General features: G+C 46.3%; 1 protein-coding gene across 8 annotated transcripts in view; it reads right to left on the bottom strand.

Annotated features, from left to right (window-relative positions):
* Kug (FAT atypical cadherin kugelei) overlaps nt 1–19,670 on the bottom strand; it is a 751,012-nt gene that overhangs the window by 471,250 nt on the left and 260,092 nt on the right. For all 8 annotated transcript variants that reach the window (XM_076790508.1, XM_076790510.1, XM_076790512.1 and 5 more), the window contains exons 2-3: nt 16,963–17,911; nt 11,658–14,365 (exon numbers count right to left, since the gene is read on the bottom strand). In XM_076790508.1, the coding sequence (XP_076646623.1) occupies nt 11,658–14,365; nt 16,963–17,792 (3,538 nt within the window). In that variant the 5' untranslated portion in view covers nt 17,793–17,911. The remainder of the gene's footprint in view (nt 1–11,657; nt 14,366–16,962; nt 17,912–19,670) is intronic.

The raw sequence follows: 19,670 nt of genomic DNA, 5'->3' as shown, positions 1-19,670 counted from the left end.
TGAACGTGACGGTACACTGAACAGAAACGACTCTGAAATCGTTGGAACATTTTTTACGTGATCGAAACTACCATAGATTCGAAGACCGATGCTTCGCCTTCACAACAACCCCGTGAAATTTGATGTTCGATTTTTTTCGAGCATTCTATCGAGCTTTGAATGTCACGTACACCGTCAACTTTATACACTGTGAGGACTTTACGCGAACCTCAGCATGACCCTGACTTTTATTTCATGAGACAATCAAGAAAATCGTACATGAATGTTTAGTGGATTGTTGTAAAGAGGAACAAATTTTGTAACGATTTTATGAACGTTTCGATGTACAGCATTTTTGAGAAAAAAATGTGTTCAGATTTGATGCTGTACGATTCTTCTTCACGAAATTACAAATGTTGACAATTTTTCAGAAATTTAGTGTTCCAATCATTTTGGATACCACTGTATTTTCGACATGTTTAATATGTTACGTAATTATTTACAGTACTAGTAATAATACAAACAACAAAATAATTCACGTCCAATTTATTTTAAATAAGTTAACGAGTAACACATTGTCGTAATAAATACACGTTCATAATTCATTTTAGAACGGTAATAATGCGAGAAAGTTAAACATTAATGTACCGAATATTCGAGCGGCTCAGTAAATTTTGTATTTATCGTTGGCATACGTAAATACACCAAAATCCATCAAAATGAGTTTAACAATATGGTAACTCGTCACAGTTTATCTATTAATGAGATAAATACATGTATGGTTATGTAGTTTATAATTTGCCTGTTCAAAATGGCTTGTTCTGTTCTACAACAAATAATTTGCGTCTTGACTATAATGTGCATCGATCAGCAAGATTACATTATATAATCTACAATATACATACGCCCCATGTGCATATTTTAATGGCAGACTAATGAATCACTTCCTGTGAAACAATCTAATAATTCCTCTGAGGATTAATATTTTAAAAAGGCTTTCAAGCTCCTCTTCAATAAATATAAAACAATAATCAAAAAATATTTCAGTAGCAATTTCAATGGCAGACTATCGAATCACTTACGGTGAAACAATCTAATAATTCCTCTGAGGATTAATATTTTAAAAAGGCTTTCAAGCTCCTTTTCAATAAATATAAAACAATAATCAAAAAATATTTCAGTAGCAATTTCAATGGCAGACTAATGAATCACTTCCTGTGAAACAATCTAATAATTCCTCTGAGGATTAATATTTTAAAAAGGCTTTCAAGCTCCTCTTCAATAAATATAAAACAATAATCAAAAAATATTTCAGTAGCAATTTCAATGGCAGACTAACGAATCACTTTCTGTGAAACAATCTAACAATTCCTTTTAGGATTACTTGAAAATAAAAAGTCTTTTAAGCTCCTCTGCGATATGAAACAATGTGCTGCCGACAGGAAGAGTACTAACAAATGTGAACAATCATCCGACTATTACAAACACGGAAACCGAAACTGGAAACACATCGCCAGCTATCCGTCAAATCGACGGACGCGGCAAAGCTGCGTGGATACATGGATCCACGGCTGGATCCGTAGATCCAGCTGCAGCGTTCGGCGTTCGAGGATTACGAAAACGAAAACATTTTCTCCGGGCGGCAGGGTAAGCACCGCTCTTCCCATTTAAATTCAAATGTACCGCTCCCAATCTCTCGCGCCTGCGTCGAGCCCCTCGGAAAACACAGCGTCGGAATGAAAAGAAAGAAAGAAAAAAAAAAAAGAACAACACACCGGGCGCACATAAAATATCAGCCAGTTGCGTAAGCCGTTCGTCTTCGAGCCGCGGGATCGATACTATCGATATTGCGAGAACGCGGGTCCGGGGGGAGGCCCCAGACGAAACGACTTTCGAGGAGAATAAAAACATCGCGTTTGTCGATAAAGGTAATTTAAAACTGGCGCGCGGCGATCGTTATGCCCGGTATAATTCACAAGCTGCTACGAATATATCGGTGCTCGCGCGGCACTCGTCGGCTAAATTGGATTTTCGCCGATGAAACAGGGGGCCCCCTCTGTCCAATCCTTCGAAGAACAACCAGTTCCCCTAAATCTCTACCTCGTCGCCGCCCTTCTTACCACCCCCTATCGGTCCATCAACGAATCCGTTATACTCGGCCAGGTTTAATTAATTCGTTAAAGTCGCGACGCTGGTTAACGCGAACTTACGCGCGAGTCCGCCGTTCAAGCGCGGACCTAACTTTCTTCTAGCGGGGGCAGCAGGTATGGTCGACGACGTTCCAGCGCCATTGTTCACGGACATTCTTCGAATGCCCTCCGTAATGGATCACCGGCCTTATCGCGGCGAGTCCCGCGAATCGTGGCGGACCTACGCTCCTAGCCTCTAACTCGCCTCCCGCCGTGTCGCGGAAAAAGGAGAACGAATCGGTTTCTGGATACCCGGGTCGAATCGGGCAGGGGTCAAACATTTCCGGATACCGATACGTCTCGTTTAAATCACCCGGACCCCTTGAACGCCGCGCGAGTTGGCGCGGATCGTTGCGAGTACCACGGTGATGCCCTAGGGAAGATGCACAGTCTGATACTTAAATAATTATTTATGGAGCACACATTTTTTCAGATGCTACCACGTCATTTCTAACCTACTGGCGATTATTTCAGAATTTTTGGAAGCCCATGGTCGATGGCTGGTGACCTTTTAATGGGCGCTTCAGCAGTGACAGGAATTTCAATTGTGGAGCAACAAGTCGACTCCAGTAACATCATCTAATGATTTCTCCTACACTGGAGGTGGAACCATCCTCCGAACTTGAAAAGCAACCCCTGCTGCTTGTAAACACAACAAAATGTCTTCCATTAACTCCTCTTACGTTCCTCACGAGGAAGATCTACCTATTTTCTAACTTTAGCCATCTAGAAATGGATTCACTCATTGTATCCATGTCTAAGGTCGTCATTTTAAACACAAAAGACACTGAAGTAACTTCAAGAATATTCGACGAAGTTAAGTTTTAAATAGCAATGACCTTGATTGACCTTCGAAGCTCAATATATTATACTCCAATGAATTCGCCTTGGTATGCACTACACATCACCCTAAATACAAATATGTAGTTCTGTATAAAAAAAAAAACAGAAAGGTCACCTTGAAATTTCAGAAGTACAAAATCATCTAGAAAAAATCTGTGACCACCATAAAATGTCTTCTCTGAAGAAGCCACCAAATTGTAGGTGTAACTTCCAAGAGTAAAGAACTAGCATCCAAGTATAGATTCATTCATTGATGACTTTAAATGACCTTTAGCAAAGTCAAAGGATCAAGGCCAGTGGGTGCAACTATTACTTAGGAATAGATTAAATCAACACGAGGTTGTTGTTTTGAATAATATATATAGTAACTTCGAGAACGTCCAACGAAGCTGAGTCTTGAATGACAATGATTGACCTTGAATAACCTTCAAACCCGAACATATTACAATAAATTCGTCTTGGTACCTACCTACCCAAATCAAAACAAACAATTCCGTAAAAAATGAAAAGCACGTCCGCCTAGAGATGATCTGAAAGAGTCCCGAAACAGAGTACAGTGTTCTCGCGATATGTGTCGACAACATGGGTCTTGCCAGCGACATATATCGTCCAGGAGATACTATTCCACGCTGAACGTCGTACCCGTCCCGTATTATGTTTACACTCCCCGGCGTCCGAGGACTTTCGAGCTTCGCGGCAGTGGGGATCGTTCTGTGACTTTTATCAGCCAAGTATTTGCGACAAATATCGAGAAAGGACTGTACTGTTTTATTGGTAACGACCAAGATTGTGGGAAATAATTTAGCGGGAAACAGCAAATGGGACAACGCGGACACGTAGGTGCAGGATATTCTGGTATGCGTACGCACACGTACACGGGTCGCCTTATTAATGGAGTAACGCTGACCGCGACACCCGCCCGGCGACAAAGTGGACAGCGCGGCGCGGGACGCAACGCGTTGTTTACCGGAAAACGCGTCGGAGCCGGCGCGACCCGACGCGGGCCCGCACCCTTGCAAACTAGGTGTGGCAGTTTTCTATGGTGATCAGAGCTTAACCGTATTTTCCCGGCGGTGGTGGACGGGTAAACCGCGTCATAGGAAATTTAGTCGATCGCCCGGCGACGTCGTTTGCGTCCAACGAACCGACGAATGTGGCCCGCTAACGAGCAAACGGTGCGGCGCACACCCTCAACCCCGTGTGTCCATCGTGTTTCCTGCCGGTATCTCTTTGACCGAGTAGGACACGGCGGCGGTTCGGAAACGAGCTCCGGATTGGAAAAGATTGATTTTATCCAGCAACCATGGACGCGCGCTGATAGAATCTAATTGGGAACGATTTTCTTGATTAAAAGTTCGATCATCCCTCCCCTGCGCTCGGACGCGTGGATGCGCTTACGATCGTTCGCGCGTTCTGATCGAATTTTTGATAAATTGCATAACTTACTTAAACGAGAATAAATTACCGTCGCAACGGGAATAAATTATTCGAGCGAGTTGCGGAAAGAAAGCCGGAGATATTTAGATCGGAGAGACTCTGTCGCATGGACTCTTTTCACATTTTATGCGCCGTCATTTCTGGCGGAGGTTCGACCATTTTATTCGCGCTATGAGATACGAGAGACTCAGCTTTATGGTACTGACGCTTTTCAAAAAATTATTACGAATAGGTTGTCGTTACCGACGATGGCCGACGTCGTTGCTGACGTGGACAGGAAAGAATTGATTCTTAAAGTGACAATTAGAATACAACATTTTGTGTCAAATAAACTTCGTCTAGGATAATTCTTATGTAAGAAATAATAATTCTTAGAACAATTCTTGTTCTTATTTTTCTTTATTATTTTCTCTGTTACTTTTCACGGGTTGCAAATAATAGCACAGTTGAACTGTTCAAATGTTTTCCCTTGCGTTTCATCTGCTCATTTTTGCCGCGAACGCATAAAATCCGCGGACAACGTGGATAGAAAATGAGCTAGTCTATTGCCCAACTTCGAGCTTCAGCTGTAAAAACATTTTTTGGCGTGCGCGGTGCAAAAAAATGGAAAACTCGCGATACAAGGCAGATTTCAGATCGTGAATTAAACAGCAACTTGTCCAGTCGCAGGGCCGGCAAAGTATGACGAATAGCGTTCCTACCAGTTGCTGAAATCGCGAACGAAACCGAGCGATCTGCACGCGGCGAACACCGTCGGACACGTAACCGTGAATCCGCCGTGGAACCGCGAACGACGACGATCGTGCTTCCAACACGAAGGCAATACACCCGCGTCTTATGAATATTTACACCGGTTGAATATGCATACCACTGACAATGTATTATTTTTGCTTCGCGGGAGATCGATACAACGCTCTCCCGCGCGCCGACGAATGTGTGTCGTTCACGAACAGTGCGTATTCAATGCGCATAGAGTATATAGAGCCTTGTCACGACAATTGTACTGGTAAATACGACGCAACAGTTCGGAACTCTTGGTCAAACAATGCTTCGGCTGATCTTATAAAATTTCATCTCATTCAATTTCTTAGGATTAGATTAATTCCTACAGATATTTTTAACTCCAGAAGAGACTTTATCGAAACCTAAAAATCTTACTTTCACAAAACAACAAAATAATAGTGGGGATAATCCCGCGACGTTTATCATCCAGGCCTTGACGACATGTACAGTGGATTCTCGATATATTAGGTCGTCCCATAAGTTCGTGTCGTGGATATGTTTATATTATTCACCATTGAAAAGTATTTGAATGAAAACCCGCAGAAATTTTATAGTGACGGTGTTTGCCAAAAAGGTCAGAAGAAGTTGTGGAATGAAAGGGTGATTGCATATTTTATTTTTAGAATTTATATGGTACAAGAGTAAACGGCACGAACTTGTGGGACGACCTAATATGTCAACAACACTATACACCCCGCGGTAGTGGGGATAATTCCGCGACGTTTATCATCCAAGCCTCGGCGACATATATAGAGAAACCACTGCACCTGCGCATCTGTGAACGACAGAAACTTGTCGAACGTGGCTAAATCTCGAATGATGCGTCCAGCGCATTCTTTTTCGTCGATGTATATTTTATCGCGCAAAACGTTCGACTGGAATCGAGACGTCAAACAGCGCGATTTATGGTCGTGCGCCGGGAGCCGCACCTCGTTGCTACCGGTCGTTAGTAAATAGATCGCGGGAGGAAAAAAACCGTCGTTCCCGGTCGCGATACTCATCGGAGCGCCGAGTCATTAGCATCGCGTTTATATTAATTAAGCCGGTGTCTGACGAGCGGAGGACACGGCCGAGATTTCAAACGATACTCCGGCGATACTGAAATCCTGATTGCCACCGAGAAAAAGTAGCTTCCCGGAGGCTTGCTTGGGCAGATTCGTTGCCGATTTTGACAGCGGATGCAGATTTAATTGCGGCAGGTGATCGAATTGCCGAAGCCATAGCACGGAAAATTCATTTTTCACTTTGATTGGAGTAACGTCTCTCACGCGGGCGGCCATTTCGGACCAAAGCGAATTGAGCGTTTTCAACTGGTGACTTGATTAGATTTTGAGTTTGAAAAGTAGATAGAATCAAAATTTTCTGCGTTTGTTGCAAAAAACGGGACCAATGTATTTCTCGATTTGGTGATTTTAGTGGGTCGAAAGTAATGTATTGATACTCTTAAATTTGTTTAATCTTACTATTGCTCCAAATTGCAACTCAGTTTTGTCAGAAGTGTGTACAGTGTCATATTTGTCCATTCAATTCCAGCCTAAATAGTTAACCATGCGACAGGCTGCTAAATGCGCACTTATAATTTGTAAACACGAATCATTTAAAGGTGCTCGTTTTTTAAGGCGCTCCACTATTTTTTTCATATTTTCTTAAGCTTTATGATATTTTATATTTTAAGCTTCCGCATAGGACGACTACCCTATACTTTACAACAGCACGTGAAACGGTGAACGCGTTTTTCTCGGAACGACATTTTTCAGCGAGCCCGACGTCTGATAAAAAAATCATTCGATCTACTACGAACTTGGCAGACATTTCCTGCAGGTGTGTCTATATTCGTAGAATCAGATCTTTGCGAGCTGAAAAATGGGCTATTTTGTTGCGAGAATTGGAATTTTTTGCGCTCAACCGTTGGCATGTTTTTTTTATTATTCATGTTTGCTTTATTCATCTTTGTATAGCAATAGTTGCATTTGTATGGGTTAGAAAAATTTCCGAATTGTTTAGTTTGGAGGCAACGATTGGTTTTACATGTTCTGTTGATTTTGTAGTCTTTTGTACACCTTTCGGACTTCAAACAAAATTATTATTTACGTATAACGAAATTCTTTTGAATCCTCTGGAAAATGGTAAATCAATCCATAAATTTTAAATTTAATTTGTTCGATATTTTTGTGATAAAAAATTCGCAAACTTCGTCTCACTTGTCAAAGATCAACGAGGACAAAAATGAATCAAAGCAGTTAAACTATTCCAATAATTTATTTGAATCCAAATAATACAGATAATTGCTGCACGAAAATTACACGGAATATTTAGTTTGCGAAGAGTAGCAATGGTCAAGAATCATTAGACAGGCAAGAGAGTAAACTAACTATCCGCAACAAGCAACGAACACAAACGGCGAGCCAACTCGTCTTTCCGGTGAACCGATCAATCATCCTAAATCCGAGAATAACCATTAAGCGGAATGACACGCAATTTTTGGACACTTCAGTCCGCGAAAGGAGACCGCGAGTGAAATTTAATGCGTGCCGGTGAAAAAAAAAAAAGAAAAAAAGAATAAAAACGATTCACCGCGAGTTCCATAATTCAATTAAACCCGTCGCGTCGGTATTTAATGGTCCGCGATGCTGTAACTTCGTTTTGGACCGGTGCCACGTAGTATCGTGAACGTAAAGGGTGAATCGTGTATTTTTTCCCCTCGCTACCCTTCGATCGATCAATGCCGGCGACCGGAAAGATGCGGAACAGTGCAGCCACCAAACCGGAAAAAGACGCGTCTCACGGACGACGCGTGGTTCTCTCTCTCTATTTCTCTCTCTCTATTTCTCTCTCTCTCTCTCTCCTTCGTCTCCAAAGAATGCATCGAAGCTGGGATCACGGACTCGAGCGATTTCAAAGTATTGTTACGCTCGATTCTCCTTCCGGAGATCGAAAGGGGTGGTTCTGTCGAATCACGCTTGTTCCGCTCCACCCGCACTGTTTTCCCTCGGAAATGCAATTGGCTTGAAATGACTTCTTGACAGGCTCGTGACTTCGAGTGAATTAAAGTGCACTTTGTCCGCGCACAGACGCAACCATACGGTTCGCAATTCCTTCTACACGATCCTGCAAAATCAGCGTGATCCGACATACTCGCTCAACCATTTGCGATTCTCATAATTTCTTCTCAAATTGTTTCACTATATTTATCTAACCAGATATTGGGCCACTAAACATTTCCTTTTCATCTATGAGAAATAAAATGTTCTGTTCCCTATTTTTCTCTTGTTTTTCTATCTTTGTTTTATGTTCTATTTCGATCAGAAAAATTCCTCCTATTTGAGGGATTTATACGGTCGTTTGCTAACAGCATCCCTCGATTTTCACTTCATTGTTTATTTCAAAAATAAATTTGATACTCCCGTAAAAGAGATAAAAGAAACCTGTCGAAGAATCCTGATACTCGCAAAATTCAATTTCTGATACAAAAATGTTCGATATTTGAATTGCGATAATTTCGTAAAAACAAATAGCACCACCATGAACCTGGACTCGTTTTAAAGCTTGAAGCCGCTACTTCAGCGTTCATTTTTCCTCAAAGAATGATGCAAATTGAAACGTCTCGATGAAATAAAACTCGAAAGGTGAGACTGGGAGCTGGACATCCAACTTTCGATCAAATCAGTCAGGATCCAGAGAGGATCGCATTATGAAAGTTGTACGCTTCATTATCGTCTCCTTCGCGGAATAAAGGCACGCTAAAACGCTTTGCAGACGGTGATTCGCGAAATATTCGCAGTGGACGCGGGCCCCGAGAAACGCAAGTCGGGGCGAAATGAATTTAAATTACGGTCTGACCGGAGCGCGCGGTCCGCGCAAAAACTTGCTCGTAAAAAGGTTAGTATGCAAATCGCGGGTTCAGCCACCGGATGTTTAATGCGCTCGATGCTCGTCAAAAGACGGCCGGGATTTAAATAAACATTTACACCGACGCGTCGATTGATTCTGGCCTGGTTTAAAATTCAAATCTCTCATTAACGGACAGTTCGCGGCGGAACGGAGACTCGCTCGGTTCATATCGGCTCCGGGATTCCGGAAAACGCGTGCGGAATCTTGAGGAGCCGCGCGGTATAGGTTGACCACTGTGCGGAGAAACCACGGAGCATGGAAACGAGAAGACTTTCCGGTCAAATCAATTTTTCCGGGGAAGAAAAATTACTTTCGATTGGTCGGAGCAATTATTCTTATATGACATCATCAGAATTTAGCCTTTCCAGGATACTTGCAAAATTTCGTGTATGTTATATGCACTCAACATCTTTTCGTACTCGGTGTTAACTTTGTTGGTCGTATACAATTAAATTATATTTAATTACAGTAGCTGTGAAAAATATTCCCGGAGTAGATTAGCATCGCTTTCGAACTGTGATGTTTACTCACGCTCTGATCGAACTCAATTGAACTTGTTGAAACGAAGTAAAGTGAATTCTCGATATATGTCACAACACGGATCTTGCCAGCGACGTGTATCGTCCAGGAGCCATGTTATGTTTACACTCCTCGGCGTCCGAGGCCTTTCGAGCTTCGTGGCCCCTCAGGGATAATTCTGCGACGATTATCATGCAGGCCTCGGCGACATATATAGAGAAATAGCTGTATAATGTTCGCCAAGAGTGTAAAGTTGAACTTCTGTAATTACTTGATGACAAGTAGAGACGCCATATTAAATATCATTAGTTTAGAATCACGTTCTGCGAAATATATTTAGTCTTTTGATAAAAATTGTAAAACGGTAGACGATGAAATAAATTTTTATTTGGCTCCTGTTTCTTGTACTCGACGAACAGTTTCGATAAAGGTCCGCAGTCCAGTTATGACTACTGAACAGAAAAGTATGAAACCGATTTGTAATCGTCGCGAGATGGCTGACTGCCGTTCGATTCCGTCGAGCCCCTGTGTCATTACACAGATGAATCTGTTATTGCAGCCGGGTTAAACGAGATCTCGCGGAGAAGTTAAATATTGACGGAGCGCGTGCACGCTGGTTCGCCGAGCTTCCTTTTTATCCCGTCGTTTAATCTTGAGCGTGTTAGAAAGTCTGCTAGGATTTCCCGAGCTTCGAACATGTTCCTCGAATGACGTTGGATAAACGAGGAGACGGAGGCGAGAGCTCCGCGGTAAAAGTTGTTGCTCGTGAAATGTCGTTTCCATTCCGGGCTGTTAACTTTACGACAATTTCAGTCGTCCATTTTTCCCTGCTAGACAATTAACCCCTTATTGTTCACTCGCACGGGTGACTTGTCAGTGATATCGAGTGGCCATAATCTCAGAATGCAGATCTTTACGCGCTTATGACGTAGGACAGTGTTTCCTAAAGCGTGGTACGCGTGCCCCTCGGGGCACGGGAAGAGTTTGGAGGGGGCACCGTCTGATGACCCCCAACGTATCCCCTCTCTGATGACCAGAGTAGTATGTGACACGTTGCGCGTGCGCGACGGGGATTGAGTATGTCACGTGACCAGCCTACGGTCTTAGTGGGGGACGTAGGAGTGTGCTCATGGTGGTGGAATGGGATAGTGGAAGGGGAAAAGGAGGAGAGGAAACAGATACCCAAATGGGTATCACTTGGCGACACTGGTACGCGCTACGTTTGCGGCAGTGTTGCCAGATCGAGACTCGTGTCCCCACTCTAACTTCCCCTTCTACCGCGCTACTCTCTACACGTTCACCGCTGCCCGGTCACTGACTCCGGTACTGGCAGAGAGGGGGTAACTTTCCCCTTATCTGGAGACACTGGTCTGTAGTGCAAAACAGCCAACCAACGGGAGTCAACTGTTAACTAGTACAGTGAATTCTGGTTACGAGTCAGTTGCGCCGTTCTGGTGACTGACTCTTAGACGAAAGCCGAGCGTCGCGTTTGAAATACACAGGGCACGCCGGGAACCTAAGAGTCATGTCAGTCTACAAGTCATAAAGGCCTATGACTACTAAGCGATAGTGACAAGAAGACTGAGAAAACGTCTTTCTCCGTGTCATGTCCGTCTACAAGCCATAAAAGCGTATGACTACTAAGCGATAGTGACAAGAAGACTGAGAAAACGTCTTTCTCCGTGTCATGTCCGCCTACAAGTCATAAAAGCCTATGACTACTAAGCGATAGTGATAAGAAGACTGAGAAAACGTCTTTCTTCGATTCAATGTCGAGAAAGCCGTCTCTCGAGCTTCGTCCCCTCACCGCATTGGTGTAGATAGTTCCACTGTCTCCAAACTGTAAGGTTGGCACTGACTCGTAATGAGAATTGACTGTATAAAGGACATAGCCGCGTTATCGAGCTTCGTAGCCCCTCGCGGGATAAACGGTAGTAGGAATAATTCCGCGACGTGTATCTTCGAGGCCTTAGCGACATAGAGAAATGACTGTAGTAAATAAAGCTGAACTCTTACCTTCATTGTCTATGTTGAAGATCCCGATCCCATCGCCACCCCGAATGGTGTATCCGATCCTAGAGTCTCCTCCAGGATGGTCGGCGTCCTTGGCGCGAACAGTGGTGACCAGGGTGCCCACGGGTTGGTTCTCGAACACACTCGCGGACACGACGAAGTCATCGAATACCGGTGGATGCATATTCTCGTTCACGTCGACGACTTCGATGACGACCATGGTCTCGGTGGACAGGGACGGTTCCCCGCGGTCCTTGGCGACGATCGTGAGCGTGTGCACCTGACGCTCTTCAAAGTCGAGGCTCTGAGTGGTCCTGATCGTGCCGGACACTTTGTCGACCTTGAAGTATTCCTCGCTCTCCATGGCGTCGGAGAGTAAGTACTCGATATCGCCGCCGGCGCCCTCGTCCGGATCGGTGGCGTCGACGACGGCGACCACCGTCCAAACCGGCACATCCTCCCGGACCTTGACGGTGTAACTGGACAACGCGAACGTCGGCGCATTGTCGTTGACATCGTCCACCGTGACTCTGACCAGGGCGTCCGAGTACAATGGCGGCATGTCCGTCCCCTTGCCGCCGTTGTCCTGCGCCCTGATCCTTAGCTCGTAGATCTCCTGACGCTCCCTGTCCAGGCGTCCGAACACGCTCAGCACTCCGGTCACAGGGTCCACGCGGAAGTCGTTGGTCTCGGTAGCCAGGGAGTAAGTGACCCGCGAATTTTCCCCAAGGTCGGCGTCGGTAGCGTTCGCGCGCCACACGTTCGTCCCGTTCAGCGCGGTCTCCGAGATCCTGAAGCTGGCCAGAGACTTCTCGAACTTCGGCGCGTTGTCGTTCACATCCAATATCGTCACCGGCAGCATCTTCGACGTAGACTTCTGGGGCTTGCCCAGGTCGTACACGCTTATATTCAGAAAGTACTCGCTCTCTCGTTCCCGGTCCAGGTAGCCTATCACATTCAGATCACCGGTGTCCGGGTCGATACCGAACACCGAGTCCCTGTCGCCGCTCGAGATACAAAACACCAGCTTCCCATTGTAGTCCAGGTCCTTGTCCCTGGCCCGTAACTTCACGAGCGACGTCCCAACTTTCACGGACTCGTTCACCTTAATTTCGCTGGGAAAATCTATGAACTCCGGCGTGTGCATGTTCTCGCCGTATCGGCTAGGGGTTAGGGTGTACTCGTCGTCCTTCAGAGGCACGTTGCTCCTCTCGGCCGCGGCGATGGCCTCCGTTAACCTCCTGGCGACTCCGGTGTCGTGGCACTCGAACGCCCCTCCTTGGTCCGACAAGATCCTACCTTGGGAGCCCAGGTTCCTCTTCGCGTTCACCAGGTGCATGTGCACGGGGTTCACGTCCGCGAAGTGCGTCCCATCGGTGGCGGTGACGTTGATCACTCTTTCCGTGGACTTGACGTCGGTGAGATTACAGGCGACGGACAACACTCCGCTGGCCGAGTCCAACGCGAAACAGTCGTCCTCGTTCCCGCTGACGATGCGGTAGCTGATGATGTTGCCGGCGTCGAAGTCGATCGCCGAGACAATGATCACCTCGGAGCCGATGGGCAGGTATCGCGGCACGTGGCCGGCGCAGTCGACCCTCTCGAACTGCGGCCGGTTGTCGTTGACGTCGCGCAGCTTCACGTGCAGCTGCATCTCCGCTTGTCGCCGGTACGGCAGGCCCCAGTCGCTGACCCTGACGTGCAGCAGGTACTCCCTCTTCATGGTCTCGTAGTCGAGCACCTGTTTGGTCCTCACCACCCCGGAGAAGTGGTCGATCTCGAACGGCACCTTCTGGATGTTGTCGATGCTGTACGAGATGTAGGCGTTCTCACCGGAGTCCCGGTCCTTCGCGGTGATCTTGACCACGTAGGAGCCCGCCGGCTCGTTCTCGTCGATCGACACCTCCATGGAGGACTGCTCGAACGTCGGGTCGTTGTCGTTCGTGTCCATCACGTTGATCTTCACCTTCGCCGACGACTGTTTCCTCATGCCCGCGTTCCCTTGGTCCACGGCGGACACCGTCAGCGTGTAGAACGCCTTCTTCTCGGCGTCCAGGTTCACCGCCGTGTACAGCACGCCTGTCTCCGCGTTCACGTGGAACTCACCACCCTCGTTGCCGCCCACGATCTCCAGGAACACCAACGCGTTCCGCCCCTCGTCCGCGTCCGTCACCTTCAGTCTTATCACCGGCGTGTTGATAGGCGCCGTCTCCGGCACCCTCACCTCGTAGATCTCCCGGCTGAACACCGGCGCGTTGTCGTTCATGTCCGCCAGGTGCACCGGCACGAATTTGTAGCTGAACCTCTGCGGCACCCCTCGGTCCGTCGCCCTCAACGTCAGGTTGTACCCCTGCACCGCTGTCTCCCGGTCCAGCAGGTGTAACACTTCGATGTTGTACTCGCCGGAGTGCGCACCCCCCGCCGGGCGTACCCTGAAGTGACCGGCCGGGTCGCCGCCCACTATGTCCAAACTCGCGATCTCGCCGTGAACCCCTTCGTCCTGGTCCTTCACCTGAACGATCGCGTAGATGTCCGCGTTGGAATGTTCGACGATGTCGGGTAAGTGGTGCACGTCGATCTCCGGAGCGTGCAGGTTCACCTGACGCACTCTGATCGTCACCTTCGCAGTGCTCGGGCGACTAGCGCTGCGGATCGCTGCTCCTCGATCCTTCGCCAGCACCACCAACTCGTGGATCGGTCTCTCCGTGTACCTGCGAGAAGATGAACAGGTTGGCTTTGGATTTATTCGTTCGTTCGTTCACGCGCAGCTTGTGTCCTATGACCTTGGAGGCCCGAAATGTGCTAACTGGCATATTGTAATTTTAAATGTAAGAAAGTGTCTGTTTGTATACTGTACACTGGTCTTTATTTTGATGATCTTGACCCTTTACCCTTGTTTCGCTTATGAGTCCCCGGCGAAACAAATAGGACCAAACAATTTTCAACGTTTTTCGTGTTTCTAAATAAAAGTAAATATTAAAGCAACAGATTGTCGTATTAATTGAGGGGCGTCCGGGATCGCAATTCTGTGCTAAAGTGACAATTTTTCGACGCTCATAATCACAACTTAAATATTATTCGGACCTTCAAATTTTATTAGAAACGTGAAGAATATTGAGAATCGTGAGTGGTCCTAATTTGTTGGCCAAGGGCTGTACTTCTTCTGTTATAAATATATAAATATAATTTTATATTTCATTAGTGTTTTAATTGAGTTATAGAAGAAATCGATTCTGATCTAATGAACAGATAGTTTGTACCGAATTTGTCGATTGAAGCATTTGTTAAATCGCTATTTTTTTGGAAGTTTATTCAGGGTTAAAGTAACACGATACCAACGGTATCGTTCAGATAGCGCTTCTATTATGTGAAATATAACAAATTGTACGATCACGATTTTAGTCAAAAATGTGTGAATAAATGTCGAGATCAACGTTTATTTGCGTGTTCTCGGAGTTGGCAAACAAATCGGCAAACTTCTTGTCGAGACACCTTTTATTTATCCCGCGGATATGCTCGCAGCGCGCGGTCACGTTTTGTCGAACAAAGTTCTGAAGTGTAGGCATTTGTTTTCGGAGCGGGACTGTGTTTCGAATACTTTCTCGAGTGTATTTGCTCTATTACAATCGCCGTGTACCGCATTCTCGTTCACGGGCAATTTACCCGGGAACAATAAATTCAAACAAGCGCGCGTGTACCGTGGGGGCGTGCCGAGCGAACGTCCGTTTACACGAAAGAATCCGAAACGTTTGAGGAATTTTTTTCACCCGTAGACTGTCTTGTGCAAAGGAATTCAGTCCCGGCTGACCATTCGACAAGACAAACACCGCCCGGGCAACGTTCGAACATTCTACGAGCTCGGTTCTCTCTGTCAAGTAATTCCTGCGTAATTCTATCAAGGACATAAATATAGCAATTACGTAAAACTCTTGTAATAACGTTCCCCGGTTCTCGGCGCGTTTAACGCGTTCGCTGTTGCATCAAATGCAACACGAATTAAACCAAATTGATATACTTCGCTTAACAAACGTGGAATTGGTTACATTTATCGCGGCGTTCACTCAACCATCTTGCTTTTCGCAGGTCCTCGTTGAATTTGATACACTTTACGCATCAGTACAGAAATTAATTTTTCATTTGGATCTGTGGTAATTCGCGATTATTTCATTATTTCTGAGAATATACAAGTTACCTCACATTTTGAAGATATAATAATCTATTCCGGAAAAATCTAACTTCGGAATTGGAACAGTTACTAGTTTCCGAAAAATCGAAATTTTTAGAAACGGATACGACGAGAACTTTCTTTTAATTATGTGGTATAAACGAAAATTTTGTTTGTTTCGATTGAGAAATATAGAATTACAGGAATTACATCTACACGACTCGTTTCGTGATATTTCAGCTAAACTCTCGAACGCCGGACCATTTTCACAATGTTAAAATTAATGTTGCTCAAGACCATTCGCTGCTCTATTATCTAATTTATGATCATTAGACTCCGGATGTTTATGCAAAATAAGAACCTGAAGTGAAATAGAAATTTATTTTCTGTCGTAATGTGTTCAATAGGTTGGAAATAATATAACAGTATTTTTAAATTCTTCTGATGTTTTTACTGTTTTATACCTACTCATTTTTGTCAGAAATGCATAAAATCTGATAATCATATTTTCGAGCATATTCCTTATACCCAGAAATTAAGTAATCGAATGTCTTTAACTATAATACCGTGGGTCAAAACGGACCCGTGCCCGGCCGTGTTACAAATTCCGGTATATGTACATGAAACTATGTAATTTAAGATATACACACACATTTTATCGGAAGGAAGATTTATCGGGGAATAAAAATATTTTTATTTGATCCAACTTTCCACGATTCCAGGTGCACGTAGCCCGTTAATTTCGCGTTAGGTATGAATCTAACCGATCCGAGACGGTTCCGGACGCTCGGCGAACGCCTCGAAAGCAAGCCGCGGTATGTCGGTCAACCGTGTATGAAAATTAGAAAGATCGTTAAGCCAGCTATTGGGGCGTTAACAGCCGGTCCGCGTCCCCGTGGCGCATCAAGATAAAATCCGAAAGAAGGAGGAGTATACCGGGGGATCCGGACAAATTGCTTGGAGATTCGCTGGCGAGATGTCGAGAGCTCGTAAACGTTTAGGGACTCGGCTCGAGGGTGTTCCTCGAGGTAGAGGAGAGCTAACGAAGATGCGAGCCGAGCCGAGCCGAACCGAGCGGAGCCGAGTCGGGTCTCGGGTCTGGCTCATCAAACGAAACAAGAGAATTCTATTAGGTCGACCTACCTGAGCGGCCTGGTGAGCGTTATTACCCCACTGACCGGGTGAACGGCGAACTGATCGGTCTCCTCGGCGAAGCTATAATAAATCTCGCCGTTCCTGCCGAGATCGGCGTCCTCGGCGATTACCCTGAGTATGTTTCGATGCAGGGGCGTGTCCTCGGTGATGGTCGCCTCGTACTCGGTCGGATAGAACAGCGGGTTCAGATCGTTCGTGTCCAGAACGGTCACGACGACGCTCGTGTCCGCCTCGAGGACGTTCGCGGGCCTGTTCTTGCCTGGCTCGCTTATGGTCGCGGTGGCGCGCACTTCGAGCACATAGCGGTCCTTCCGCTCGCGGTTCAACACGTCCACGTTCCCGGTTCGAGTCCGAATCAACAGGAAACAAAAGTCGCCGACGGTACGCTCCTCGGCCTTGAAGTACTTGTCGCGGTCGCCGCTCATGATCCGGAACCTGACGTCGAGGTTCGTGTCCGGGGAGGCGAGCCTGATGCCCATACGCTCCTCGGGGACCACGTACGTCTTCCCGATCGAGTTCTCCGGGATCGAGACATTGTAGACCGGCTCCGTGAACCGGAAGTCCCAGTGCGGAGGGAACGGGAGATCCTCCGTCACCGAGGAGGACGTCGACGTTGGGATCGCCTGGCTGAACGGCTTGGTCACCGAGCTACTGACACTGCTGCCACCGCTGCTGCTGAAACTGCTGCCAACCCCCGACGACGAAGAGAACGTTGTCGACGAGAACGTATCGGAAGACGGGGAACCCGCTGTGGCCGCGAACAGCCACAGCCACAACCATGGCCAGGCGAGCAGCACGCGCTGCTTCATCCTCCGCATCGTGTCGCTAGCTCATCGTCAGCGGTTTTGGAGGGAGAAATCCGTCGTTGCCCCGGCAGAACGAGGGGACAAGGCCTGGCCGCCTCTCCGCGGTTCTATGATTGCTGGAACACGGCCGGCTGCAACAAAACGGAAACGCAAGTCAGTTACCTTCGAAACGCAACACCAAATTTTCGGTGGCACAACATTGTTACGCGCGAAATTGTCCTAGCAGTGAATGTTCAGGGTGTATAAAAATTATATGTCGCGACCATCATAGCGTGACTCTACACCTCCGGATCGGTGGAGATCTGTGAAAAAAGTGCACCGCAAAATTCATTTTGACCTCGAAACTTAAGGTGAAAGTATCGGAAAATTTGAGTGATGAGTACTATACGACGCAATAGAAGAAAATTTTTTGACGCTTTGACCTTGATTTCCAAGGTCAAGGTGAATTTTGCGGTCCATTTTTTTAGCAGATCTCCACCGATCTAGAGGTGCAGAATCACGCTATGTTGGTGGTGACATATAATTTTTATACACCCTGTACAATGCAACGATGTTCCACAAGATTGTAGCGGGTGTGGGTACTGTGCGTGACTCACAAGAAGTCCCGTGAAAGGAACGCGGAGCTGATTGGTCAGAGTGGAAGAGGCACGCCCCGTTCTACGCGCATTTTCGGCTCTAGCGAGCTATTGTGTAGCGAGTGACGTCAGAGCCTAAACATTGGGACTACGGGAGCATCAATGGTGGGGATAGGGGGACCGAGCGAGGGTCCCCTTTCGTAACTGTGCCGTCGCAGGTGGCTTATGTCGCCAAGGCCTGGACGATAAAGGTCGCGGAATTATCCCCACTACCGCGGGGTATACCACGTGACGGGCCCCGAAGCTCGAGAGGCCACGGACGCCGAGGAGTGCTAAAATATTAATTCCATTGTCTTCATTAGTCGTGGGATTCTTGCGTTTGTTTCAGTTAACCAGCTCGTGGTTTTTAACGGTGTTAGTGATTTATATCGACGAATGCCAAAATGTAATTCTCAAAAGTGGGTATCGTAAACGGAATTGAATCTCGTCCCGGCTGGTGGTCGAATCGATTCGGCAGAGGCGGATGAAGTGTTAAAGCCGAGTTATCCTTGACGACAGTCGCCGACTTACGCTCGATCGAGCATGATCGGCGCACCACTTAGCCGAAGAGGTTAAGGAAAGGCTATTGACAGGGCCAGCGCAGGGTGAATCTATCGGCTAACCGCTGTACGCAACGTTAAATCGATGCGATCGCGTTATGCAACAGAGAAGCTGGCCGATCGGCGCGAACCGTCGCCCGCAAATGATTCTCCGGAAGATGACGTTTGCGAACGGATCCGCCTGAACCCGATCGTATTCGACTATACAGGCCGTAATAACGTAGCATGTCGGACTCGCTTCTAGAACCGATTCTACGCGTAAACGATTTTAGAAATCGAATTTTGCAAATAGCCCACTGGTCGGTATCCTCTGTGAAAAATCCTGCTTTCTGTTGCACACTCACAGGGAAATTAACCACGCCCGACAGAAAAAAAAATCCACGGAGTGGTGAAACATTTTATTCAACGAATCCCAAGGGAAAACAAACCCGGACACTTATCAACCCAGAAGTACATTAAAAACAAGATCAACTATCTAATCGACACAAACCTTTTCAACAAAATCTAAACACTGAATCCCGTCGCTAATTACCCAGCTGTCGATCCGACTCTGAACTCCAAGAAGAAGAAGAATTAAATTATCATTATATTTAATTAATATTCGAATTATATACAGTGAATGAATATTCGACTTTCCTTGATAAGTTAAAACGAAGACAGATGACACAGTGATTTCTCTATATATGTCGCGAAGGCGTGGATGATAAACGTCGCGG

The sequence above is a fragment of the Halictus rubicundus genome, chromosome 7 (assembly GCF_050948215.1).
Source record: "Halictus rubicundus isolate RS-2024b chromosome 7, iyHalRubi1_principal, whole genome shotgun sequence".
Lineage (NCBI taxonomy): Eukaryota > Metazoa > Arthropoda > Insecta > Hymenoptera > Halictidae > Halictus > Halictus rubicundus.
This window is presented reverse-complemented; position numbering and strand designations above follow the sequence as displayed.